Source organism: Sitodiplosis mosellana, unplaced genomic scaffold, assembly GCF_009176505.1.
Source record: "Sitodiplosis mosellana isolate CC-2019 unplaced genomic scaffold, AAFC_SMos_1.0 Smas_scaffold_1, whole genome shotgun sequence".
Lineage (NCBI taxonomy): Eukaryota > Metazoa > Arthropoda > Insecta > Diptera > Cecidomyiidae > Sitodiplosis > Sitodiplosis mosellana.
Genome location: NW_022595244.1, coordinates 1,567,625 through 1,594,855, shown reverse-complemented (window position 1 = coordinate 1,594,855; position 27,231 = coordinate 1,567,625). Strand labels below are relative to the sequence as shown.

At 37.0% G+C, this 27,231-nt stretch overlaps 2 protein-coding genes across 9 annotated transcripts in view; one reads left to right on the top strand and one right to left on the bottom strand.

Annotated features, from left to right (window-relative positions):
* LOC129570877 (uncharacterized) overlaps nucleotides 1-26,815 on the top strand; it is a 33,719-nt gene extending 6,904 nt beyond the window's left edge. Inside the window, exon 2 of the mRNA XM_055450604.1 lies at nucleotides 23,682-26,815. Coding sequence (XP_055306579.1) covers nucleotides 24,697-25,224 — 528 coding nt within the window. The 5' untranslated portion in view covers nucleotides 23,682-24,696 and the 3' untranslated portion in view covers nucleotides 25,225-26,815. The remainder of the gene's footprint in view (nucleotides 1-23,681) is intronic.
* On the bottom strand, nucleotides 1,048-27,176 carry LOC129570828 (solute carrier family 35 member B1 homolog). Of its 8 annotated transcripts, none has more exons than XM_055450588.1 (4): nucleotides 10,932-11,023; nucleotides 9,858-10,123; nucleotides 2,251-2,612; nucleotides 1,048-2,151 (listed from the first exon to the last, which is right to left on the bottom strand). In XM_055450588.1, the coding sequence occupies exons 3-4, from the start codon at nucleotides 2,570-2,572 to the stop codon at nucleotides 1,235-1,237; spliced, it is 1,239 nt and encodes a 412-aa protein (XP_055306563.1). In that variant the 5' UTR covers nucleotides 2,573-2,612; nucleotides 9,858-10,123; nucleotides 10,932-11,023; the 3' UTR covers nucleotides 1,048-1,234. The 8 variants fall into 8 exon arrangements, with proteins under 8 accessions (XP_055306563.1, XP_055306548.1, XP_055306543.1 ...); XM_055450573.1 differs by having other exon boundaries at nucleotides 9,858-10,885; nucleotides 10,974-11,023; XM_055450568.1 differs by lacking the exons at nucleotides 9,858-10,123; nucleotides 10,932-11,023 and adding exons at nucleotides 2,818-2,876; nucleotides 3,217-3,477.
* Between the last annotated feature and the right edge of the window lie 55 nt (nucleotides 27,177-27,231).

Here is a 27,231-nt window from a genome sequence, read left to right as displayed (position 1 = left end):
AAAGCAGTTCGTCGTTGGACCAACGTGAAAAAAGCCATGGACAACAAAATATTTTGAATTTGACCTTACGCTTTTTGCAACGCAATTTCCACATTTTCCATTAAAATTGTTTTCCAGTTGCCGTCGGACATATGCTGAACGCAAAATAAAATGAACGCAGCTCATTCAACGCAATTTATATCATAATGGAATGATGAAATATATGTTTTATCTAACATTAAAGCCTTTTTTCTGCTCTTGTTATGGGTAATAATAAAAGCTATGGGAAAAAAACAGCAGCAACCGAATGTGAATATATGATTAACTTTCAAACTGGTTTATTCAATTAGTTTTACACATTGTAATTACAATTTATTGCTCATATAAATGCGCTTAAATCAACCCACAGCAAAATGTGGCGGAATGCATGTTTGAGGATACACTCTGGAATTCTCTCTGTTCGAGTTCATCAAAAAAATATTAGAGGATAGGAAATAAGTTGACTTCTGCCATACAAGTCAATTTGAGAGGAGTAAATTCATTAAATTCAAACTGAAAGCAAATGTTGAAATTGGTTGAAAGTAGGTGCATTCTATGGAATTTCATTCTGTTTATTTCTTCACTACGAATGTTTCATGTTTCCAAACCGTATCGATCATTTACTTCGGAACACAGCCAAAGCTATTGGCTAATCATCATCAAAATGTAGCTTATTTTGTTGAAATAATACTGCGTAACTCTTATTTACTTGATTCATTCCGAGAATCAAACTGTTGTGTGTATTTTTCCACGAAAAGCAAATATTATCGCAGCGCAACACGATTTATGTCACAGTCATTTCTTGTAAACGCTCCCACAGTAAGAAACTATGGAGCAAACAATGTATCGTACAAGCAATACAACTTGAAATGATTGCATTGTTGTTCACTTGTTTCTTCTCTTATCACGTTCGAAATGATATCAACTTCTAGGAAATGCTGGAATGAAGCTGAACTTTTCACTTACCATTGAAAGTATTTCATCATGCACTTGCTGCAAAAACTTTTCGCCCGAGATGAATACAAGGTCTTTTGTGTTTATGATTATATTTTTTTTTGAATGTTTATTAGCAAAAATTGTTATTCTGATAAATAAAAGTTAGTTTTTTATTTCACAACTGAAAAATGGAATTGGCTTTTTGTACATAGTTTTTCCCTTTGTTCTTCCATTTGTTCGACAAAAATCGTCACAAATACAAAATTTATAATTATGGAATTCAGACAATCTCTTGTGCATTTGGTTGAGTGGTATTGAATTTTGTAATAGTTGGTTTTTCATCTGTATTTTCAACGAGTCGTTCGGTGTTTTCAGCACTTTCCAAGTGTAATTCCGTTTCATGTTGATTCTGAGCTGGCCTATGCTTTTTTCCAAAGAATGCATCCGCAAACAATCCAGCAAACACTAAAGCTGCGCCCAACCATTGTAACGGCGTTGATGGATTGCCCATGAATACGATGGAAAATAGAACGGAGAAGAATTTTCGCACCGTTGTGGTAACAGAACATGCCAACGAACCGAACGATGCGACCATCGTGAAAATGAACAATTGACCAACAACACCTGCCGTCGCAAATGCACAAATGTGAAGAATTACATTCGGATGATGCGACACGAATGCAAACACATCTTTGAATTCACCCGTTGCGATGACAACAGTGACAAGAATCACAGAGCCCCATGCGCTCATTCCGAGCATAAATTGACGTGAAGTTGGTCCATGCACGGCTCGAATTTTGTCTTGTATCGCACCCAGTACCCCGTCCATCGTTAAACTTAAAATCAACAATGCGGTTCCATACAGTTGATAGTTGGCTGTATTTGCTTCGTTTTTATTTTCAGTTTTCTTCGGTTTTTTAACTTCGTCACTTTCGAAAAACTTGAACACAACTACACCGATTACAATGATTAGAACGAAAAGGTAGCGTTGAGTCGCGTATCGCTTGCAAATGAATAGGCCGGAAATCATGACTGAAATCGGTTTTGCCGATTTAAAAATCACTTGCATTGGATAGGTAACCCATTTTAATGCCTTATTCGAGCTGACCATAGCCGACGCATTTGCTGCCGCTGCTAGTATATAATACAGACAATTTGTTGTATCCTTTTTATCCTCCGGTTTTATAATATCTAACGCTGTAATCAAGTTTAAATAAATTAATGAAAATTCACCACAACTAATTTCGGGAAAAAAAGTATTTGTTGAAGAAAGAAAAAGAAGATTTTACAATTTACCTTTAATAAAAGTGAATGAAAATAGGAATTGCACACAGACCAGTGTAACGGCGTATTCGTATCGTTCACATTTGTCGCTTTCATCGCAGTATTTGCCTCTCATAATTATCTCTTGCAGGTATCCAACGAGCATATATGATAGAAATATGCCCAAGGCAGTTATGATAAATTTAACTTTGCCATTCTCTTCCCACTGTCGGCCAATGGAACTGGCAATCCGCTTAAATCGACTCTCCGTTGGCGATTGCTGCGGTCGGGCAGCCATTTCGACGGCTGTGTAGTTCGCCTCTGTTGGATTCTCGTTTGCATTTAAATGTGACATTTTTTTCTACACAATTTTATTACGTAGATTTTTGTTTGTCCTTGATTAGAAAAAAAAAGAAAACAAACTCGTTGTGTCAAGAAATATTAGCAAACATGTAATCGCATTGGATGATTGCATTCAACTATTCAGTGTTAACATTTCAAAGGGTCACTCAGTAGTAAAAACAATCAGGGAATCTATTACAAAGATTACGACACATCTAAACATGATTAATGATAATAATAATGATAAACGTTATTTACAAAAGAAGCAACGACAAAATGACCTAATCGCATTCGACTGATGTTTTATCGTCTTGTTTCTGTTGGATTCAACAATCAAAATTATGACACATAATTGCATTTAATGGATGAAATTAAACTCGCTTGGTTTTCATTCATCTTTCGCACTTCGATTCACTCTCTCACTCATTCACTCGTTCGTTCGTTGGTACGTTCGGCCAGTCAGATAAGTGTTGATATACATTGAACCATTCACACATGTAGTACAATACTTATATCCGTATATCCGTATATCCGTATATATGTTTAGATTTAACTGTATCAGATCACGTTAGGCAAGCGAATGAGTCACGCTACGTGAGAGAGATAAGTAGAAAACACATTGTTTACATGTATTTTTCACTCTCGACTTTGACATACCGGCAATATGTGTGTTTCTTGTTTTTTTCCGCTTCACATTAACTTGCAACGCATTCAAAATTCGAATAAATTGCGAAAAACTATTGAACTAAACTACGATGAATATGGAAATAACTTTGAAGTTCACGCAAAGCACATGGTTTTCTGGCCGAATGAACGTTTACATTCATTTCAACAACACATTTGACGTCTTTCTTCCACAGACTCGCAAAATAAACTGATCCACTGTGAGTGTTTCAACTAATACACAAACGACTCGTTATCTCAACATATTTAGATTATTTAGCGGAGTGCGTTGTATGAAAACGATACAAGTATACAATTGGAATAGGCCACAATCAGCTGTAGCAATTGTAACTGTACTATTTTTTTTTGTTTACTTTTTGATTTGTTGATTTCATTCTTTTTCACTGCATCCTTACTATGCGTCCTGTCATTTGTCAAAATTGTGCAAACTATGGATTTATTGCTTACACAAACCACCACCAGAGGACGATGGATAATAAATGTCACATGTAACGAAGACACACCATACACACCTATTTCTTCCAATTAACAATGTATAATATTTATATATTTACAATACTCGTATGAATGAACGAAAAAAAAAACATTTCAAATTGCCTTGAGTCGTTCAGTATTTCAACGCTTATCAAACACACTCAACCGAATGAGCGATATGCGGCGAATAAACAACGAAATGAAAACAGATGCATGAAAGTGTTAAGCGTGTGGTCGCATTGGGCATTAAAATTCAACGCATTCATTCAGTCGACCAATTCAAATATATCGTAGATTTTTTGGTCAACTTGATTTTTGTACAATGGACAATTAATAGCAAATAGTACGAAGTTTGACTGCGCAATTTATACACATTGACTACCTCGGATTGGTAGTTTGAAGAAGTGTGTTTTCTCTCCAAGAAAGCCTTAAATAAATGGTCTTAATCACATGAAGTCATCGAATGCCTTTCGCTCACCCAGATGTTAGATAAGTTGGGCTTGGCTATTATAAAATTTCAAACGTCAATTGGCTTGTCGATAATAAGCAGCAGTAACTTTTTTGGGCCCTAATCACATTGCTCGCGTTTATTTTGTCGTCAGTCAGTTTTGTACTATGCATAATTCGATTAAAATGCCAAAAGAAAAACAAACCCAATTCAAATACAAAGGATGTTGCACAATTTGTACGTCGTTTATCGAATCGAGTTAATCCATATTCAGTGTGTTGAAATAAGTAACATAACTTTAGCGCCTACTCTCTACCTCCCTCCCTCTCTGTCTCAAAAATCATTAAAATGAGCTGCTCATCAAACAAAGTTTTGAAAATCAGCTTCGATGCACTATACCGAATGTTCATTGCTCTCTGGTAATATTTACATGGGATTTTTGGTGAAAATTCAAAGAGTTTTGAATTGCCATAGATCTCTGCCGTTCAACATATTTCACCGATGACTGAAACTTTTAAATTGGATGAGCATGAATTCGGGATTTTTGGTTTGAGGTTGTTGTGCTGCTAAATTTAGTTAATTTTATTGATTACACGAATAATACTGTGTTGAGATTCTGCATGGTGAAGAGGAAATTCAAGTGATGAGGAAGGGGTTTAGGGTTAAATTGGCGTTCAGCCGTTCGTATGATGCGATTATGTAAGCTACAATTCATACCTTGTGCCATGTGCTACATATTTTCAGGGATTTTTATTCGAAAAGTGTTCTCAACCGCCGTTGCCTGCTCGTACTTTACTGTCAGTTTAATTCCGTTTATTAAACTTATAGTTCTTCCGAAAACGCCCAGTTTTCCTGACCGAACACGTGCGCGCATACATTTTACTTTAATAAATGGATTTGACTTCTATTTTACATGGGCTTAGGTTTGACACACATTTTAAGGTGTTAACTGCAACCGAAATTTTCGGATGTACTCGGGCACACCATTTACCTTCTATATTATTTAGACATGAATAATTTTCACTGTTCGTATCGCTTCTTTCCTCCCATAAGTCAAGCGAGAAATTCTCGACCGAGTGTTCATGGTTTGCCATTTCAAACAGTGTTGTCATATCGAGAATTTTGTGCATTATGTCCAAATTAATACGAAAATAAAGCTCAAGGCAACAGCCAATTTGAGCAATAAACAGCCGTTCAAGTAATCACATTATCCCAATGATTCTCTAATAATAAATCGAAATTACCTTGATATTTTCGAAATGAAGACATTTTTCCTATTTTCAATTCAAGTGCTATTGATTTTCATGCGGAAAATATTGAATTAATGAAGGAAAAAAAAGAGAATATGGTTGTTTTCGAATTTCGCCTGCGCTAACTATCCTTAAATTAGAATCTCTCGATAACGGAAATAATTGAAAGACTGAAGAAAAAAGAACAATTTACGATGGATTTGTTTTCTTTTTTTCTATGTGCCACTGCGCTACAGTGTGCGAACAAATAAAAACAACTTCAATCCAATGCAAAATCAATAAATGCCTTTAAATTTGCAGTGTTTGTACACGGTGCATATTTCAAAATAACGTCGGCCAAATGGCATGATTTTGAATATAAACAAATCAAAATGTGAAGTGAAGTGTATGTACGTGTGTTTGAAACGTATGCAATTGAATTAGTCATCGATCCAAGACACTTGAATGACATTTTCTGCACACTCGTTGCCTTTTATTCTATTTAAAGTGTCTCGATTATATTACGCGCTAAGCTTTCCGACGATGACGATGGAAGTCGGTGAGGAAATTTACTAGCTACCGAATGGAATGCTGTGTGTATGTGTGTCTGTGAGTGAGTAAGAATAAGTGTCTCAACAGAATAATAAATTTGGCAGCAAATTGTATTCAGGAAATGTCTTGATTTCATCAATTCAAACACACTCGTGCTTGAGGATTGACTGTTGCTGGCTTCATTTTGTAAGCAGCCAAGCGTCGATTTATCTCTAGCAACAATGGAGAACGAGAAGCAAAGAATGCCGTAATATAACAGCCATCAAATGAATGGCCACATTGGAAACGTTAAAAATGCCATTTTCGTCGAGTGTGAAAGGGATTGTAAACGATGTTGGCAACAATGACGATCGTGCGCGCGCGTTTGAGAAGAAAATTAATAAAATGGCTTGGCTGTTGAGTATGCCACGCTTTTTTTGTCTTCATGTTCAATAAATTACCTGGGGTTTTTCGTTGCCCCATTTGATTTATTTGGCTTTGTTTGCGACGACGCCAATGAATTTTGCTCTTCCACAATCGCCGAATTTCAGAGAGCGTGTTCGTCGTTCATGGTGCACCGAAATGCGAAAGTAAAGAAGAAAATTGAAAAGCAGCGAATGTATAAAATCTGAATAATATATGAAATCCTTCGTTTCTCGTTGCTCCGTTCGTTTTCTTTCACCGGCAAAGTTAATATATGTTTGCTCGTGTGGCTTTGCTTCGTTACAATATTATTACGTACCTTGGATCAGTGTGCACTTCTTTTATTCCACGACATTACCTGCAGTAGCATTTATTCTGTGTCGTCCGTCGTCGACGATTTACAGCGGTTGTGCAAGCATTGGGATTGCGCTGCCGCTATGAACAATAAAATTCCCTTGTTGTTCAAAAACTCCCAACTGCGAATATTTTGCGAGCAATTTGCGGCCAAATGGTCGAGCGAGCAAATTAAAGAATGCTACAATATTAACGAAAGTAAAAATGAAGAAAGAAAGAGAGCAACAAGCACTTGCACCGGCTCCAATGCTCAAAATGATGCCATTCCAAGGATGTGTGTGTGTGTTTCGGTGCTGTTTGACTAATCATCCAATCGTCTGCCGAGAATTCATCAACATGAAAACTGGATGACTGGATGGTTGATAATGCAAATTAAGCGGCATTGTGCTTCATGCTGTTAATAATGACTTTCAACACACTTTGATATCACTTTGTGCGGATCAACAACGGAAGGTTAAATCTTGACTTCGTAACGAATGAGGAGAACAACAAGAAGAAAAACAAAACCGAAAACAACCCACACCCGAAAAAAGAACCGGTTATCAGTTTATTTGTCTAGAAAATGGTAATCAAAAACGGTGAAAAGAAACGAGAAGAGTGTAATCTGAGCCCATCAGATCGAACAATAACCCGAATACCGTGAATGAATGATGTAGAAGAAAAGCTTACGATAATAACAAACATCCACACAGTCAGCCATTCTCCCACTGAACGGAAAACTTATCAAACATTTTATTATTTACTTTATCCTACGGCACAGAAATTTCAATTTTTTCCCTTGTTGAGTGCGTCTCGTTTGTTATCAAAAAAATAAAATGCCATTCGATCGAGGTTACAGTTTACGGCAGAGCTTCACTTTCAGCATTGCTGCGCTGTGTTGCCATTTATTTTCCACCTGCAATTCAGTTTATCTACTTTATAACATCAAAGTCATCTCAAAAATCGAATTATTTTTCCCATTATACAAACATAATGGCATTTCGTATACACCATTTAATTAGCTGGTTGATGGAGAGAAGCGTATCATATACACTTTTGGTTAATGCAGAGGCACACACGCACACATTCAACGCTCACAGTATCAATTTTTCATACATGAGCTCACATTCAATTATAATTATTATCAGTGTCTCGATAGATTTTTTTTTCTTCTGCCACGCAGACGACAATCGTTCTCGTTATAATTTAATATCATTCATTTATGCTCAGGCAATGATAAGAATTTTTTTTTCTCGTCAACAACAACAAACACACATTGAAATGCAAACGAAAAAAAGTCGTTCATGTGAATGTGTCACTCGATTTCGTTAAATAAAATATGTGCTTTAATAATGTTTGCACTGATTCTATTGTATGCATTAAATAGAGATAAATTGTTTGATTTTTCTGTTTGACTGAGTTCGATAGTAGCGCTCGGAATATTAAATGGAACCATTTCGCAGAATGACTACCGTATCAAAGCCAACAGATTCGCAATCACCAAACGAATGTGCTCCGTTCGCTTGATATGTTCGCTTTACCAGTATGGTATACACAAACTTAAATGTGACCATAAAAACATCCGATACGAAGCGAGCGAAATAAAAACACCCCGTAACGGTCAACAGCAATTATAAATCAACTACAATTTGATCTTGGTGCGCATTTCCATCGCGTGAGCTCGCTTTTTCGCCCGCTCGCCGATCTTTGAATACTTGATTCGACGTGATTTAATATTGGAAATGGGGCACGAATGTGTGACATGCTAAATTGCTTTATTTGGTTATAACCAAATGAGTGAGTTCATGCTTGCTATCGTGCCATTCAAGTTCTCATTTCGTTTATATTTCCCCATCTCCGTCGCGTTGAGCTGGGCTTAGATGAATTTTTTATCATTTAATTGGACTTGGTGGTGCGGGCGGATATGTGTAGGTGTGTGTGTGCAAAGCATGTTCACACAGATCCACCGGTTTTTTTTTCATCTTCTTCAAAACAAGGCACCAACTCAATTTTATTCCAACCATATATCCATGTATTTTTCCATCCAGTTGGTAATTTTTTTTCGACTTGTTTTTCTCTCATGAGCCGAAAAAAAACAACCAGCTTTCATTTGAATGCATATTTTAAAAATTATACACTTGTAAATCTACATGGAGCTTAAGCCAAAGCCAAAGTAAAGCCTTGTTTTTTTTCTGCTTATTCTATTTCGGATAAAGAAAATAAAGGAATTGAACCATAAGCTACTTTCAAATGTAGTACTTCCATATTTCGGTGCATCATGATACGGAGTAGCTTATTCGCGGATGAATTTGCTTTGGCGTCGCATTTAAAATGTAAATAGCGGTATGCACGAGAATATTTCTATCAAAAACACAACGCACGCATTCCGCCCAATAATTTTCGAGTATGTTCAAAAAATTCGCAATTAAAAATTTCCCGCTTCTATACGTATGCGTTTGTTTTTTTCTCTCTTTATCCCACTGAATTCCTAAGCATTCTTATGATCGGGATGGTCAAAGCGACGACGGGACTGGATTTATTTCAGTAAGTTTCAAAATATGCTCGAAAAAATTATTTTCAAGCGTTAAACGATAAAAAAATGATTTACTTTTTGCTCCAAAGCACACATGTTCATTCACAAACATTCGTTGTACACTTTGAAAAGAGAAGAACCGAGGAAGAAAGAATAGAAAAAAAAACATCGAACACAATCCACATCATCACCCGAAAATATGGAAACTGTGGGGAAAAAAAATCAATTTTTGAAAGAGTATTTATAACCACATATACATTCAATATACGTTGGGAATATTTTCTTCGTTTAGTGTTCAACGGTTATTTGGCTGTTTATTGACGGGGCCGGTTCATAGACCGAGTACAGTTTGTTTTTCGCTCTCTACCATATCTCTCACTAACGAAAATGCGTCGTATTTTTTTCTTTCTCTCTCTCTCTTCCTCTCGTCAATACACTTGATTGTCACACATACACAAAACGATGATTCACAAGAAAACACATCGATTTTTCTCTTTATCGAATGCAAAGAATAGCACATCAAGCGATAACCATGCCAAATGTGTCGGATCGTTGCAATTTACGCGTAAAAAAATACGGAACGTCCTTTCATTTATATGTTTATGTATACAATTAAGAAAGAAAAGCAAAAGAATGAATAGACCTGTGTAGCGGCGACGGCGACGACATTGAGTTCGGCATCACTCGTTCGACTAGGTCGGCGATCGAAAGATGAATATGAACGCGTTTGCATCATCCTCATAATCATCAATAGCAGCAGAAGCGTGTCTCACACTCACGTTATCGGACGGTACAGTTACTGTGTGTGTATGCTGTGAAAGTAATTGCGTATCGCACCATTTTCGACTTGCGCCTAATATCCACACAGAGAACGACCAAGTGTAAATCAGTTAAGGAAAACGACGACGGCTGAAACATAGACAACAACAACAACAAAAACAAGATACGAAAACTCGGTGTAAATAAAAGCAAATACAAATAATGTAAACATGAAACATGCCCCCTTTGCCGCTGCTGGCTATTGCGTTGCGCGCTGTCGCATTCGGTGTGTTTTTCTTTTTCATCGTCTTTTGTGCATGTGTTTTTTGTTTTGGCGTCGCGCTGAATATTTGGCATAGCAAATGGATCTGGCATTCCAACATTTCGTATTTTTAGTATGCAGCCAGCGAGCAAGTGTCATATTTTGCACTCAAATCTAATTTTAAACACAAATATTTTCCATTTCGGTGATGGTAAAATGCCTTCAATGGAAACTTTGATCAACTAGGGTGACAACGTCCACTTTCAAATTGAACTAGGCTGTAAAATTTTGCGATGCTCATGCAACTGATTTCCAAAACAAATTAAAGTTCAATTAAAATGTAGCTGATGCATCAAAGGAATCTCCGATTTCAAAATTTTCACTAATACACCAAAACAAAAGCAAAAGTATTAGCGCACACATATTATCTGTGAAATCTGGTCGATGTTCCTTTTTGTGAAAAGACAATTTCTTCTTCTTTCATGTATCAAAAGATGTGTTTTTGTTTGGCTCCGTCGCATTCACAGCGGTCGACCGAACGAAAACTATGAATGAAAAGCTGAAAAGCTTCAAAGAAATTACTTTTCATCGCACGAACTTGTTTGTTTATCTGAACACATTTTGCCGAGCGCACACATCCGGGCGATTTACTGAAATTGCCAAAGCAAATAATATTTGCGGATAATCAAAAGCTACCTTAATAAGACCTCTGTACACGAGGAAATTTTATCTACGCACATGGAAGCACACACAAAAACGGTCGTTCGGTGTGTCTCAAAGCCGAGACTGAGGCGCACACGAATCGACGAAGGTCGAGATCCATACCAGTAAATGTATATATTTATATACAGACTTTTATTCTCATCATGTGTAGCTGCTGCTGTTACTTCTACTGATGATGCTTCTTTTTCTTCTTCGCTTTCCCCTTGCAGTCGTGAACAATGTTGTTCAGAATTCAATAGAATTCAGAATTACATGTTTCTCACAATGTATACGCTTTCGAATGACGATAAAGCGATACATTCGTTTGAAAACAGCATTGAACGCAGAACAATGATGAGCAATAACAACGAAAAAAAATATCTGTAGATGCCCATTAATCACATGCTTGTATTGCGTTTAACAAACCCATTAATTAACTCGTACGCGTGGCCATTGAAAATAAAACGTATCGGAAATTTGAATGAAATGTTAGGACCGAAAATGTGATGTTGACGCTACACAGCCCAATGCTAATGATAACAACACATACACAGACACAAGACAATCTATCAAATGGGCTATGGTTGGTGGTGTATGAACGCAACAATCTAAACCATACACCGCACTGCCATGCGAAAAGGTTATGACCAACAACGATATGAGCTTATCGATTTCAATCAAATATTCCACAATGTGCTGCGGATTGGATATTTCCATTGGACTGATTTTTTTTATTACTTTTCCGTACACAACGTGTCAAGGGAAAGTATAGGAATTGGTCCCGAAAACTTTTTTCGCAAAATTGGTTTACATCATCATAAAAACTCATGAAACGCGTAGAAAACCACTTTTTGAGACACTTTTCCATTCGTGTGCCGTCTTCGTCGTTGTCGTCGTTGTCGTCGTCGTAGCTGTTTGTAAACACGATAACTCAAAAAATAATTAAGATAATCCAAATCTGGAAGTCCCAAAAGTTTTGTATCCAATAAACTTAGTTTAAGTTCGAAGATGAGCCATTTTCGATTTGATCCTGGGGTACTTGCCCTAAGAAAAACCTCAAAAAATTGACACTTTTGTATGGGAGGTACCCGTAAATGGACTCCGATTGGCTTCAAACTTTCTGAGGTTTCATTTTTTGGAGAAAAAATAAGATTTTGAAAGTTTCATGTTGATCGCATTTGCAGAAGTTTGGTTTTTGGCCCTCAATTTTTTCCAAGAAAATTTCGACAAAAATTGAGGACAAAAAACCAAACTTCTGCAAATGCGATCAACATGAAACTTTCAAAATCTTATTTTTTCTCCAAAAAATGAAACCTCAGAAAGTTTGAAGCCAATCGGAGTCCATTTACGGGTACCTCCCATACAAAATTGTCGAAGTTTTAGTTAAAGTGACCGATTTTTCACTTCATTTTTATTATTATATTTTCACTGCCTTTATTTCAAGGAAATTCACAAAAAATAACCAAAAGTACCTACGGACAACGCAGGCCAACGGTACGGAAAAGTTCGGGATTACCAATGTAATTCTTTTTATTTATTAATATGAATGCCCGAAAAAAGAAACATCACCACCACCACCACCGCCTAAAATGATAAATACGTCGTGCATTAAACAAATATGAAGCCCATGGCATACATACCATTCAAAACCGATATAGCAAATTATGTTGATGGTATAATTTCATAAATGGAATAATTTTCCGTTCATTTTAGCCCAAGTAGCCACAAATATACGGGGCATAATTAAGAAGCCGATTGTAGAGCATTTTCATATCATTGCATTTATCAAAGCCATATTTACATATATGTACGCACCACAGAACTAATAGGCACATTTTGCCAAAAAAAAGCCACAACAATGACGCTTTTTTGCATGGATTTAAAATTTAAATAAAAGGTGTCAAATAAATAAAGGTGTCAACGGACAAACAGCCTACTTTTTTACACAAGTGGCCAAAATTATGTCTAATTGTACCAATAATATGGAAAGCTATATACCAAATTGTAGGTGTTTAGGTCCTCTTTCCATCGATATATAAATGTTTCAGTTATTTTGAAATTTTTCTAACGAAATTTTTTGGACGGACAAAACCAAAATTTGTCCGTCCGTCCGTTTGAAAAATCTGCCTATCCAGCTTTTTCTCCTCAAAATTGGCACCAAATCTTCAAAATAACTGTAATATTTATATATCCGATGGAAAGAGGACCTAAAAACCTACAATTTGGTATATAGCTTCCCACATTATTCGCACATTTAGACATAATTTTGGTCACTTGTGTAAAAAAGTAGCTGTCCGTCCATTTGTCCGTTGACACCTTTAGATTTAATTACAAATCCACAAAATTAATTCCAACTCGACTTTTCAAGCATTCGTACATATTTTCGTTTGATGTGAATGCTCTTTTTCCATTTGGGCTAGGATTCATGGTTCGACATTATTTTGTGTTTCATGAATGGTTTTTGATTTGAATGGAAATCTCGTATCTCTTCGTCTTCCAACAATGTTATTCAAAATGATCAAAATGAGCACCTCAAACATGAGTAGTTTTTATGGGATCAAAATTCGATTCAGGGACTTGCACAAATAGATGCATACAAAATACCCATTCAGGAGAAGTTCGTTCGATAAATGATTGGGATTCTTTACAAAGAATTTTCTCAAGCTGAACTAAACTGACGAAGAAGAAAAAGAAAAAGAAGAAGACGACGACGACGACGGAAAAATACTTTGGCAGCAAATCTGTTTCTAAAAGCATCGCTTAGCCTATGCACATCAAGTAATATTAAATTCATGGTAGAAGAATTATAATTTAGTACAAGCGGAATTTATGTTGTCGACTGCGTTGAAATTGATTCGATGCTTGTATTGATTCTTGCTGGAAATTCGAACCTACGTACCTCTCATGCTTATAAGCAATTTCAATATCTGACAACTTCAGTGCACAACAAAAGGAGAAAAAAAGTAGAAGAATATGTAACATATTTTTGCCATAAAAAAATTTGTTGTGTTCTTTTTCTCAGTTTTTCTCCCGTACTTGCCAGGCTTGACGATTATTGGCAGTCGAGAATTCGATGTTTACCCTTTCAATGAAAATCCATTGTTCATGTCATTTTGTGTGATTCATTTATTCGATGGTTTAGAGTGAATTTCACTGTTCGACGTCAATATTTTTGCTTGAGCATTCAAATAGCTGTTACTGCTGCTGCTTCTGCTATTGTTGTCGTTAGTGCTTACATGTTATTTTCTTTTCTTCTTCTTTCTCTATTTATTTGCCGTTTTCTTTGACGTCTATAGATGGCATTCGTCGAAAAAGATTAACGTAACAAGGGTGAGAAAAGGAATATAGTGATGAAGCATAAAACGACTAAAGAATGTTCTGGGCTTGGAAATGGTTTTGCGTGGATAAACATTGCGATGTGCTTTGTGTTATTTGCTTGACTGTGTGTTTTCATGAACTCAGACATTTGCTTTGTCATATGTGTGATGCCTGGAAAAGGATCATGTCCCACAATTTCAATGAGTCAACACACATACACACCAACACACACCGGGCAATTGACGCATTTGCATGCCAAAGCTTTTCAAAATGGTTCGATGATTTAACAAATGGGTTTAGCTGCATTTTTCAAAATTCAATCGAAGCCGGAGGTTGATTTTTGCAATCACAATCCGTTGATACAGGAGCTCAATCTTTCCACCTGGATGACGTATGTTGTTGTACAACATCCATGACCAATACACCGGAAGTATACCGTATTTACACGTACAGTGAAGTGGTTCTACCACTATGTTTACGTTGTCGCGCTTTTATTACGGGGCCGCAACAAAAGCCAACCCCAGTTTGATTGACGTGAATCATTCAATGATCTCTTTTCCGATATAATTTTTATTGATTATTGTTATGGTACGCTTTCGATTGCGCTGTAGCCCAACTCAATGTAATCCATTGCGATGATAAAATCCTGGAGCGACCAAACTACCAAACAAATTGAATTAAAAAACTGAAGCCGACATTTTTTTCTTTGCAGTGAGTCAGTTTCCTTTCTCACCACGCCTTTTGATGCCACATAGCACAACTATCAATCCAAGAAAGACAGTGACAATTTTCTTTGCTATCAAATATGCCATACTAATTACATTTTGTAAATGAACATTGATTTGAAGCATATAACAAGAAATCAACTTTCCCACACCCATCCAGCTACCCAAATGACAAAATTTTCTTGTGTTGTGTTTTTTTCCCCAGTTGCTATCACGCAAAGTGATAAATTAATCATTTATTCTGTTACTGTCGCCGTCGTCGCCGTCAAGTACTTACTTCTCCGTTTACCTGTCAATGCGGATTGTGACCTTTTCGAACTCAATTTTTGAATATTATCGACAATGTGCGTGCGGGCAATAATGGTTTCATTCCAGATTCTATCTAGAATTTTCTAATGATTTCCCCATTTGTTTGTGAAATAAACCGATCGATTGACACTTACATTATCCAATCGGACAGCATCGAACTGTATCGAATATTCGATACAGAAAATTTTCTGTGACCATCTGTCCACCAAACAATAGTTTTACCAAAAACAAAACATTATGAGTAAATCAGGCCATTATTTCAATTAAATACACATTGTCTATGAATAAATACTACGAACTAAAATTGATTACTAATCATTTTGGCGGCAGATAACAAGTAGGTTAAAGCAGGTTGATCGGCAAGGAAGAAATCAATGGGATTCCCACTGAAGAATCAAACTTTCAAACTTTTATTGTTGTTTCATTGCATCCATCCGAAATTTTGTTTTTGTCTCAATTGAACAAATAACCATAACAATTTTAATTAATACTCGTGGGTATACTATCTACATTATACCTAATTAATGAATATTGCAACATTTCAACATTTCAACATTTACATTTTCCACCCGGCAGTTCGATAAGTGGAAACGTGCTACAATTTTGCAAAAAAAAATTGTTGAAATGGCACGTGAACCGATATATACATACGCAAAGCGAGAATCCATTTTCGATTACACACTTAATGTCAAAAACAATGTGAACAAGGACAATTCGAGAGAGCACTAAATAAAAGGCAACTATTAATTGTGTCGTCAAACGATTTATGGTTTAGAATGTTTGGAATGTCGAAAAATGCTGAAGTCGACACCGGACACACGAAAACTATTTAATTTACTTTGAATGTGATACGTATATACATTGGATGAGGGCATCATCAAACGGAAAATCCGGTAGAAATGGCCAAAAACACGTACGCACCGTACCAAAGGCTAGACACCAGATCAGATTATATAAGCATTTCCAAAGCAAATGAAATGAAAATATCTCATAAACAATCGAACAAATGAAATAGCGAAATGAGAACGAGAGCGAGAGTAGAAAAAGGGGCAAGAGACAAAATAAGACTACCACTTCCTCGTCTCCTACGGTTGATTACATGCAATACACACAATTTACATTAATTTAATTTTCGTTTATCAGTCTCTGTATCCCGGCAAATGTCACCTTGTGTGTAGAATGTGTCTATTGAGCTTAGAACGCCTTCGCAATGTTTCGAGTGTGGTTGCATTTTCTGTGGAATTTTCAGTGAATACAAGATATACAGTTCTAGCCTGAAGCCACTATCACAAATGAAAACTGAATATGACATGGCCAGATTAGATTTTGTGGCTATATATGGAAGAGCAGTTAGATCAGTATTAGGTAAAAAGCTCCTTAAGTAATAGCATGGCATAAAAACAAAATCCTTCTTCCATTAAGCGAATGAATAAGCGCGCACGTGAGTGTGTGAATGCGTGCAGCCAGTGGTTCACATGTTGCGCTGACAGAAGAATACACAAAAATAGAACAATAACCAAAATGTTATATTCGAAATGGGAATAATATCCATTTGTTGATGCATGTGTACGCGTGCGTGCGATCGAATGTTTGAAGTGTTTTGTTTCTTAAATAGCGTAAAAACACCCCGTTCCACAGAAATCGATGCAAGATAATACAATTTTATTGTCACAGTATGAGCACTTTTATCTAATGCCTTATGCGAATGCGTGCAATGTGCTCGAGCATAATTTGTTGGCACCAGCCACATGCATATTCATATTCAAATGTGGATGACGATGACGCTGCCGCCAGCCCCAACATCACTGAATTATATTTATTGATATACGGTTATTTTCGTTCAGCTTTTTCTCACAGTTCAAGAGTGCGAGAACGAAGTGAGAGTGGAAGTTAGAGGGAGAGAGAGAGAGAGAGAGAGAGAGAGAGAGAGAGAGAGCGTGTGTGTCAGTGGAAATGAAACGAAAGCAAACAGCCGAGAGAAATTCCATTTTGTCGAATTTGAAATGTGTTTTCATGTTTGATGCATCATAATTGAATTCGGATAAAGACAAGAGCTGTGCAGCAGTAGCGCGCAAAAAGGTGCGTATGCCCATAAAGACTGTTTCAATGATAATTTATGGTTCGTATCGGTCGGTAACACGAAACTAAAATGAAGTTGGATATTGATCGGATTAATATTTTGCAGAGACAAAATATTCATCATTTTATGCACAGACTGCATGTGGTTGTCGTTGTTGTCTTTGTCGTCGATGATAAGTGCGGCTAGCGAACGATGTTGTCATTGTGATTGGGTTTTATACTTAATCAAATCAAATTAATCCACCCGTACGGCATACATTCGATCATGCTTCGGCAAAATGCGCTCTTCCAATTGGATTGCTCCAATGACCGTAAATATAATCGACGACTGAGAATAACGCAAATACACACACACATACACAGTGTAAAGTGAAAAACCGAAAGCCCACTTAATTAACTATTATCATCGAGTGACTGGGTCACTCACAGCGTCCATTTGCAATGCGAACGTGATTATAATTGTCTGGTAAATACTAAAATCGACACCACAGTACACAGATCAAGCGTGAGCTAGAATTAACCAAAATCAATACGATGATTTCAACCAATTGGAAATCAATCCATGTGATGAAAAACATTCAAATTGCGGAAGCCTACTCCTTCCATGTCAATCATTTTGTGAATTTTTCCCAGAAATTTCGATTCAATTACAAACCGGAACGAACAAAAACCCGGATAATTATCGTGTGTCATCGTGTTTTGTCACGGTATTTCGGGAATTCAAAATGGGAATCGTGCATTTTGTTGAACATCTGTTAATTACATATCACTTTCGTTCATTTTCCCGTGGAGGCAATAGCATGATTTATACATTTTGAGTGATTTTTGTACGGTTTGTAAGCTGTTTTGTGTTTGTGTGTATGCGACACGAGTGCTGGGTCTTTATTCGAAAATGAGAACATGATAACATTTCCCGAAAACATCCTTTCATGTCGTTAAGCTGGTTTCCTCGTTAGATTAATTAAATAAATAAATTATGTGAAACTAATGAATGGTATCAAAATGAATGCATCTGGCAAAAAAGACAAACTGACACACACACGGAGAGAGAGAGAGAGAGAGAGAGAGAGAGAGAGAGAGAGAGAGAAGAGAAGGTGGAATATGTGTAGAGAGACAGAGAGAGTGAAAGCGAGCGCGTTCCATTCATATTGTCCGGTGTATTTGATGATAACGTATTTTCGTGGCCTGACAAGGCAAGACTGAAACAATGATAACGACATATTGCGCCGCCCAAATGGCACATTTATCAAAATATGCCGCTTTGAAAAATTGCTATCTCTCTCACTCTAACGGTGAGAGATGGCGTGTGCCGCATATCCACATGTCTTCCAATGAATTTTGATAAGCCAAATTAAATGGAACTTTTTATTCTGTCCCATTAACATATACGAGACGTAGATCAAATGTAAATCTCAATGAAAAATCCGTATGCTTACGTAGTGATAATCTATTTGGAAGAAATGTGCTTAATTAAGATCAAAAAGTGCTTTGCGGAGCATGTTTTCTGTGTTACAAAATGAAATTTATATCAGGAAAAAGAAGAAGAAGAAATAAAAGATGGTGATGTGCTTGTCATAGCATGTTCCACTTATTTCGGAATGATGAAACGAATACGAAGTGGCGGATATGAAAATGTTGAGTGACTGAGAGAACGAAATGTAAGTGGCAGCAACAGCAACAGCAACAGCAGTAGCACATCAATTTGGATTAACTACAGAGTTGCGTGGCAGTTGAGAGACGTAGTTTTGTTCCATTTTTGTTGTTTCTTATTTTGACAAGCTTTTTCCCATACAGAAGGAGAGACACAGAGAGAGAGAGACGACAGGGCTTTGACAAAAGCTTTTTATTTGCGCTTATTACTGTTTGCTTTCATAACTCTTTGTAAACTCTTCGTCATAAGTCGGCGGGTGTTTTTGTTTTCCATTTCGCCTCGGAACATCGACAAACAAGACATGGGAAATTCTGTATGTTTGGTGTATGTTTCCTTTGCGACGATTCCAGACGATTGAAATACGAACTGAACACAAAATGCATTTTATTATGTGCATGCGAAAGAACAGCATGTCTCCAATTACATTCCAAAGTGAAGTTAACTGGAACAATACTGAACAAAAAATGAGAATGACACATAATTTTTTTTCTGTTCAATAATACGAACACACGAACGAAAAAAATACGTCTCATTGATTTCGAGTTCATGTCACGCCTACGTGAAAGAAGAAACTTTTGTGTGTTCAAACAAACAGCAATGAGATAAGAATATGAAGCGCTCGGAAAACATCATTAGATTAAGTGGCATGCCGCTCGTTTTTTCTTCACCGTAATTAGCATTTTGACAACACGTACAATGGAATATTGCATTAGATTTTCACCTTCCCCTTACCTCAAATCAAGCAAAAGGAACATGCCATTGTTGTGTTTCGGCGGCTATTTGTCATATATCAGTCTAACCGCAACAACGCCATTTCGGTTTCGAAATTTGATCACTCAACTGCACAAATTAATTAGTTTCGGCTCTTTTAATTAGGATTGTTGCTCATTTGCATGCAGCGTCCAGTGAACCGCAATGGTGTAAATGATGTGCCCATTGTTTCATATTATCATTCCATCGAATATCTCTGGCCTGTTATTAGATTTGCTATTTGTGTGCATTGGACACGACAACCGATCTACACACACACACAATCGAACAGCTCGAGACCGTGTGGTTATAAATTGTACGGTTATCCTGTCCTGTCATTGTGATTACGTCATTTCAAAATTAATTCAAATTAACGGTGCTTTTGATTGGGAATGCAGAAACGTTCCCATCTGCTTACAAACACCACCATGAATCCGATAATGACAACTAAATTATGCTAGCTGTCAGTCGCCGACTTTTACCACCCGAACCATTCGAAAACGAATTAATCGCTCATTAATTTCCAATTTTGCGCGTTGCGACAAAAATAGAAATGATGTCCCCATCTGAATTATTTGCTCGTGCTACGGAATCGAAACACGTTTTACGGACAAATCCAATATACCTTTTCGCTTGGAAATGGTGCAATGTGCTTGGATTTCCGTTTTCACCTTTTTCTATCGCATTTTTCATTCTTTTCTTCTTTTTCCACCTTCCCACATTCGTGTACGTCTCCGAGAAAAGAAGCCTAGCCAATAAATGGCTTGTTCGGTTGTGGACATGCACAAAAACCGTTGCCGATGTTGTGGTATAGCCACAGCAGATGTAGATCAACACAGTCAACATTTCGATGATTGTGCCATTTCACTTGTTGCTTCCCTGTCATACATACACATTGAAACGCAAGCACACGGCATTTTTTTCTGCCCGCTTACCATTCGACATACAGGAAACGAAACGAACCGAACAAAAAGGGAATAAAAAAACACGTTCAGGAGGAAACGAGTGTGTTTTGATTTCATACCTTCAGAAAATAAAGGGAGAAAAAAAAGCGCCATGTGAAAAATCACAAAATTCAAACTAAAAATAGATCCAACCACATAAAAAATTGTATCCAATCTAATAAAAATGATAAAAAAACACGTAGATAATAGCAATATATACTATTATTAGATGTTCGAGTGCATGGCGACAGTAAAAAAAATGCTGAAAGGCAATGAACCCATGAAATTTATTGGTTTTTCATGAAATTCGTTGAAATATTCTCGAAAGTAAATTGATTTTCACGTCATGTTCATCAGTTCGATGGTTCAATTTACTTGTTAGTGTGTGTGTGTGTTATATTTTGAATCGAGTGGTTCGATAAAAGAGGTATTTTCACTTGTTCCTATTTCGAGTGGAATGATTTTTACTGAAAAGTGAGTGGTTGTTGTTAGCTAATAATAATTTTGAGTGGTTTTTCTAAAGCATTCCTTGACATGCATTCGCGGCTACTATGGGCATCGAGCACGCAACACTTCCTTCCTATCGCAGCAGCATACACACACACACACACTCGTCAAAAGCCCGGAATACTTTTGCTTTATCACTATTTCACATTGTTATTTATTTCTTCGCAGTTTTTCTGTCTGCTTTATCAATCCTTTTCACATAACATTTCCACTAAATTAAATATTCGGTTCGTCGAATTTAATACTAAGCCAATGGCATGTACTGCGTTTTTTTTCTACGAAGCTCTTTGGATTTCCAACCCGAATAACAAAGAAGAGAGAAACAAAATGAAACCCTATTATTAATCATTTGATGGTTTTGCGTGCTCACAAATGAATACAAATCGGTTTTGTGCATGGAAAATGCCATAAAATGACAAAAAAGAAGACCAAAAACTAAGTTTTTATCATAATTTGTTGGTCGTTTATTTTGTCAATGGGATAGAATGAAATGGATAAGGATATAGACAAAAGGAGATTAAAATTCTTGGCAAACGATAAGCCCGACATAAAAAATGGATATATTTTACATTTATTTGCGAATTGTTTTTTTTTTGCTCCGTCTCCTCTGTTCGTTGCGAACAAGCCAATTGGCTACAAGTATCCGTATTGTCAATCGACAAGTCTAATCATCATGCACAGTGTCTTCTCGTGTTCGACTTATGCTGCACATGCTTGTTCACTTGGCAGTTGGTCGAGAGTTTGTCCGAATCGATTGGTGAATACACATAACTTCGGTACAAATGGAGAAAACAACGGAATTCATTAAAAATTCGCTGTAAAGTGTGTTCTGTGAGTCCTACAAAAGTTCTTCTCTTCTGTTCTCGGAACAAAAAAAAACAACAATGAAAGCGAACGACAAACCAGTTCAGTTTAAATTGTAATGTGACCGAAATTGGATCAACTGTGAAAACGAAAAAAAAACGCAAAAAAAATTCTGAACAAATGATGAAGGGAAATGCATGCGAATCGGTGTCCTCCTCGAACGGCAAAAGTCTTACTCTTCTCGGAAAATCGATTGCATTTCAGAAGCAACCACGAACACTGTCAAACAAGTCATCGTTCAGTTCAACGAAATGTGATACGAATGAAAATCCCATGCGAACACAACGTATCAAACAGTTGTATTTGCCCGTGTGTTTGCATGAAGTTAAACATGAAATCGCCAATCACTATCGAGACGCGAAATATAAAAAGGCCAGAAAAACCAACCGAACCAAGGCCAAACGTTCACTAGCTACGGCACTACATCGCTTACGAAAACGTAACCGATTCTCGAGACTTGCTGTAACAGCAGCAGCAACAGCATCAGCAACCATGTATCGACGAAGAATGGGACATCGACGCTTCGGTTTGTCTCAACGCGAAGTTTTACAAATTCCTTCATTTACATTTCCAAGGTATGAATTTGAATATGAGAAAGGCGATACTCTTCACACTGTAGACCAGTGGTCGACCAGCTCATAAAAAAACCCACACCACACTGTTGATATTTTGCGGTGTCTCACACGCTTGGCGCCAAATTTATTTCCACATCAATTTTATTTTTATGCCGCCGCCGTCGCCGCCGCATCGAAGCAAAATAAAGAGCGAGAGAAAACACTGGAGATCGCATCGTTTAATTTCACGAACGACAGGCAAATCTGTTACACTTTCGTCCCATTTTAACGGCCAAGACAATTATCATGAATCATATGGGATCAATTTTTTTTGTAAATTCACGCCTGTGTAATCATCGTGTGAACTGAGCAAATTGAACCATAGCAATCATGTTTTTTCTGAGCCACGTTTGACTGATGGAAAATCGACCTAGGTCTCTGTCTCTTCAACTGAAGTGTGTATGTGTTGTCTCGTTCATTTTCTCGTGTTGTTCTTCAACCAACTCAAATGAATTTTGTGTAGATATCTAGATACGTATACATATTGATTTGGGTTCGACACTGATATGCGACAGATACTGTATAATGTCGTCAACTGCCACAGCCTCACTCAATTTACACGTTGTACGGCAAATTGTTTAAATTTCTGAAATGCCCCCAGCTCGCAATGCACTCGCAACACTAGCTCAATTGAACTCACTCAATTTACACGAATGTGATTTCGCGAGGGCGTTCATGGTTCTCTCAAAAAGATAGATACTGCTATATAAAACCAGCAAAGCACCAAAGCATTTTTCTTCTCTGCCTCGTGTAATTGAATGCGTTCGGTTTATCTGTCAGTTATAAATAGGTGCTTTGGCTTCGTGATTCAATATTTGAAGAATGACGTGAAACTGAGTGTGGAATTCGTTTTGGTATTTTCATACCCTTTGACTCGTCTGTTTATTTCATACTGTGTTGTGTCTCTTCTTTCGCTTCATTCTCTCTATTTGTTAAAGTGCTTATTTTAATTCGCTGTCCAATTTTTTCTATTTTCGTTGCAGAGGAAATTCGGAAGAGCCGACGATCAATGTGCCGAAAGGACGGCACACATTGTGCAATCCTTTTCAACAACCCAACGATATCGCTAGCGTTCATGAGGATTCGACGAGCTCACTGATAAAACATTTGTTCCAGGCGGGCGGAAAAAATTCGTTTGCCAAGCATTTTGCGTCATTTGACACGACAAATCAGATAAATCAAGCAAACACCAATTTCAAATTATACGAATCGGTTGGGTATCGGCCATCCGTGGCAGCAACGTTACAACGGCACAGGGCGCAAACGTGTCGACGAAGAAGTCAAAAGCAAACGTGTACAACGAATCAGTCACACGTTGAAATTCGAACAAGTAACGCGACAACGAAAACACCAGCAGCACCTAATTGTAATTATAGGCAACGGAGGAGGAAAACCTATAGCAGCACCAATGACGGCATAAACAACAATATCAACAACATAAATAGCCAAACTGAATGGTACATTGAATTGGCTTCGAATTGCTTTAGAAATGGTTTCGAATTGCATGTAAATCACCTCGACGAGTGTTCAAAGCATCCGAGTGTACTTCAAAGGAAACCTGCACAAGCAGCATTTTTGCGACTACCGTCATCGTTGTTTCGATCGCCATCGGTGTCGTCACCAACAACACCATCGCCATTGCCATCGCCGCCACCAATTGAATTGTGTGACAGTGCAGTCAGTTTGGTAGCAGACCTTGTTGCGTGCTCATCGTCAAAATCAATTACAGTCGCTTCTTCGCATTGCGATAAATCCCATTGCTCACGTTATTCATTTAGTGATCAAATAAAGAGTCATTGTCGCCCACATCAATTAAATACGGGCGAAAATAATCGAATTTATTGCAAAGAACATTCAACATCGACCAACAATCCATCACAGCATAACAACAATCCAATTGATGGTGTGCATAAAAGATTGCCAATAATTGATACTACACCAATTGCTCGACAACCGACTGTAACGGAACAATTTAACGTATTGAATGCTAAAAATAATATGAACTCAGTTGCGGTTGACACAGCAAACAATTTACAACAAAACCTTCAGGCAATTCAATACAATTATCAGAATAACAATTTAACATTTTACCGAGAATATCAAGCGAGTAGTGGCGGTGGACAGGAGCCGCGAACAATTGCCCACAACAATAATAATTATCAGCAGCAACAGCAGCCGCATTGGGTGGACAATAGCAATCCGAATTCGATATCATTGACGGACCAACATCGCATTGATTGCTATCATAAGGGAATTGAGGTGAGGTCAACATTACCAACGGCAACAAACGAAAATCCAAGCAAAGCTGTGAACGATCTAATTGTAGCGTTCAACAGTTCGTTTGACATATCCGAAGCGAATCAACATCAACTTCCGCAAATAATTTTAAGTGATTTCTCCAGCGATCAACCAACACCGCCAACGACACCACTCTTTTCTACCGTACAAACTTCGGCTCGAACTTTATCCGAGCATCCACCACAGCTACAGGAATTTCAACTCTATCGAAGTAACACGACTATTTAATGCATGCATTCGGCTGTCATTTTTTTCTTCTGTGGGTGTGTGTGTGCTGTGCTACTAATTTAATAATTGAGCGACTTTTTGAAAGTGATTTAAAGTGAATGTGCCACGAAACGGTTATGCATGGTGTATTGGCTGACAGTGCGCGGTAAATTGCGAAAACGAACAAGTTCAAAGGCGAAACCATTTAACAGGGTTTCAAGTGAACATTCAAGGCCATTGGCACCAATCATCAAATCAATTAGTGTATTATGAATACAGTACAGTGCAAGTATTTGCGCTATTCATTCGGTTAAAATATTGCACACGAGAAGAAAAAAAAAAACAAGGAAAGAAGAAGCAAAAGAGGAAATACGCGGAAAATTGCTCGAAAATAACAAATTGTGAAATCAATGAAGCAAACCAAGCTCTCCTTCATAATCGAAACTAAATAACAAACAAATTAAATGCCCATTGGCTGATAAAACTGTGTGTTGATTTCTCATTTTAATAAGAACAACAAAATCTGTATACAATACAATCGAAGCTTCGTTCATTCCTCTGTTCGGTTCTGCGCGTTTTTTTCTCTGTTTTGTTTCGTATACATTTCAGCTCTACTATTTTGTGCATGTTGTTTTGTTTTTTATATTTTGTCAACGCCGCCGCCGCCGTCGTCGTCGTCGAAGTCGTCGTTTGACTGTATGTTGTTTTTTCGTCTACTCGTTTGTCGTACATGGACGCGCACACGACACTGACAATAAATATATTTATTTTTTTCAAAAAACAATCTATTATTTAGTATAAATTTAAGCGCCATCCATGTGAGTGCGCATTTTATTACCGCTGTTGTTATATGCCTTTCAACGTTCAACGAACAAGACCAGTTTTTTTTCTGTGTTTTATTCTATTGCGATGATTTTTCGCATGTGACAAAAGAACAAATTTCAAGAGACACAAAAAACGGGCTGATTAAACTATAGCTTGCAGTTGCTTGTGTTAATTTGTGCGAAACGATATCAATTTATTCGTGAAATTGTCTTGTGCAAACCTCAAACGAAAAGAAAAAAACTGAAGAATCGACAAATTGTATCGCGTGTTTTATGTGCTCGTCAATTAAATTCCATTAAAAAAATAATAATTTATATGTATCGCCGCTAAGTGAACACGAAAGAGAAGAACATTAAAAAAAAAGAATCCATATACATATATAAAGAGACCATTCAAATGATATGCGCACTATTGATTGGCATTGCGAATATTGACGACATCGAACTTCTGGCGGGTTTTCCCAATTTGAATTTCAAATGATTTTTTTCGGTGAATGCCTAAAGAATTTCAATCGTTTCCGCTGTTCTTTTCGCTGTGTTTTCAACAGAGAATAGAAAAAGACAAGATCAACTGTTTGTACATGAGAAAAGAATAAAAAAAAAACGCAAAAATATTTCGAAACGAGAACATAATCGGGGAGAGAAAAAAAAGCGTCAACGAAGCGTCTGCGATTCACGAGAGCTGATCATTTCGTGTTATCAATTTGTGTGAACGATAGTGTTTTTTTTATTCGTGTTACCCATCAGTTTCGAATTTGAATTGAAAGCGTCGAAAACAATAATAATAATTACATGACGTGTTATTATTCCACATTTGATTACATCATATATAAATGCGTATAAAAATTTTGTTTTGATCTCGGTACACACATCATACGAATGTTTGTCATAAGTGAAGCGCATTTCATGGAAAAACCAATCCAATTTCGTTCAAATATAAGTGAATGAAGAGCATAAATAAAAACACCCATAATAATCCATCATTATTTTAATACATTCAAGTGATACTTACACGAAATTAAAAGAAGGAAAAAAACAGAAACTCTCTATAGAAACTTGGACAATCAAATAGGCGAAAAAGCTATCGCTTCCTTTCTGAATCAACTGAAATTGAATTGTGCAAAAGGCGATAATCAACCAATCGCAAACCACAAAACGAATAAATAAAGAATTTAATTTCCTTGTAACCAAACGAAGCGACGTG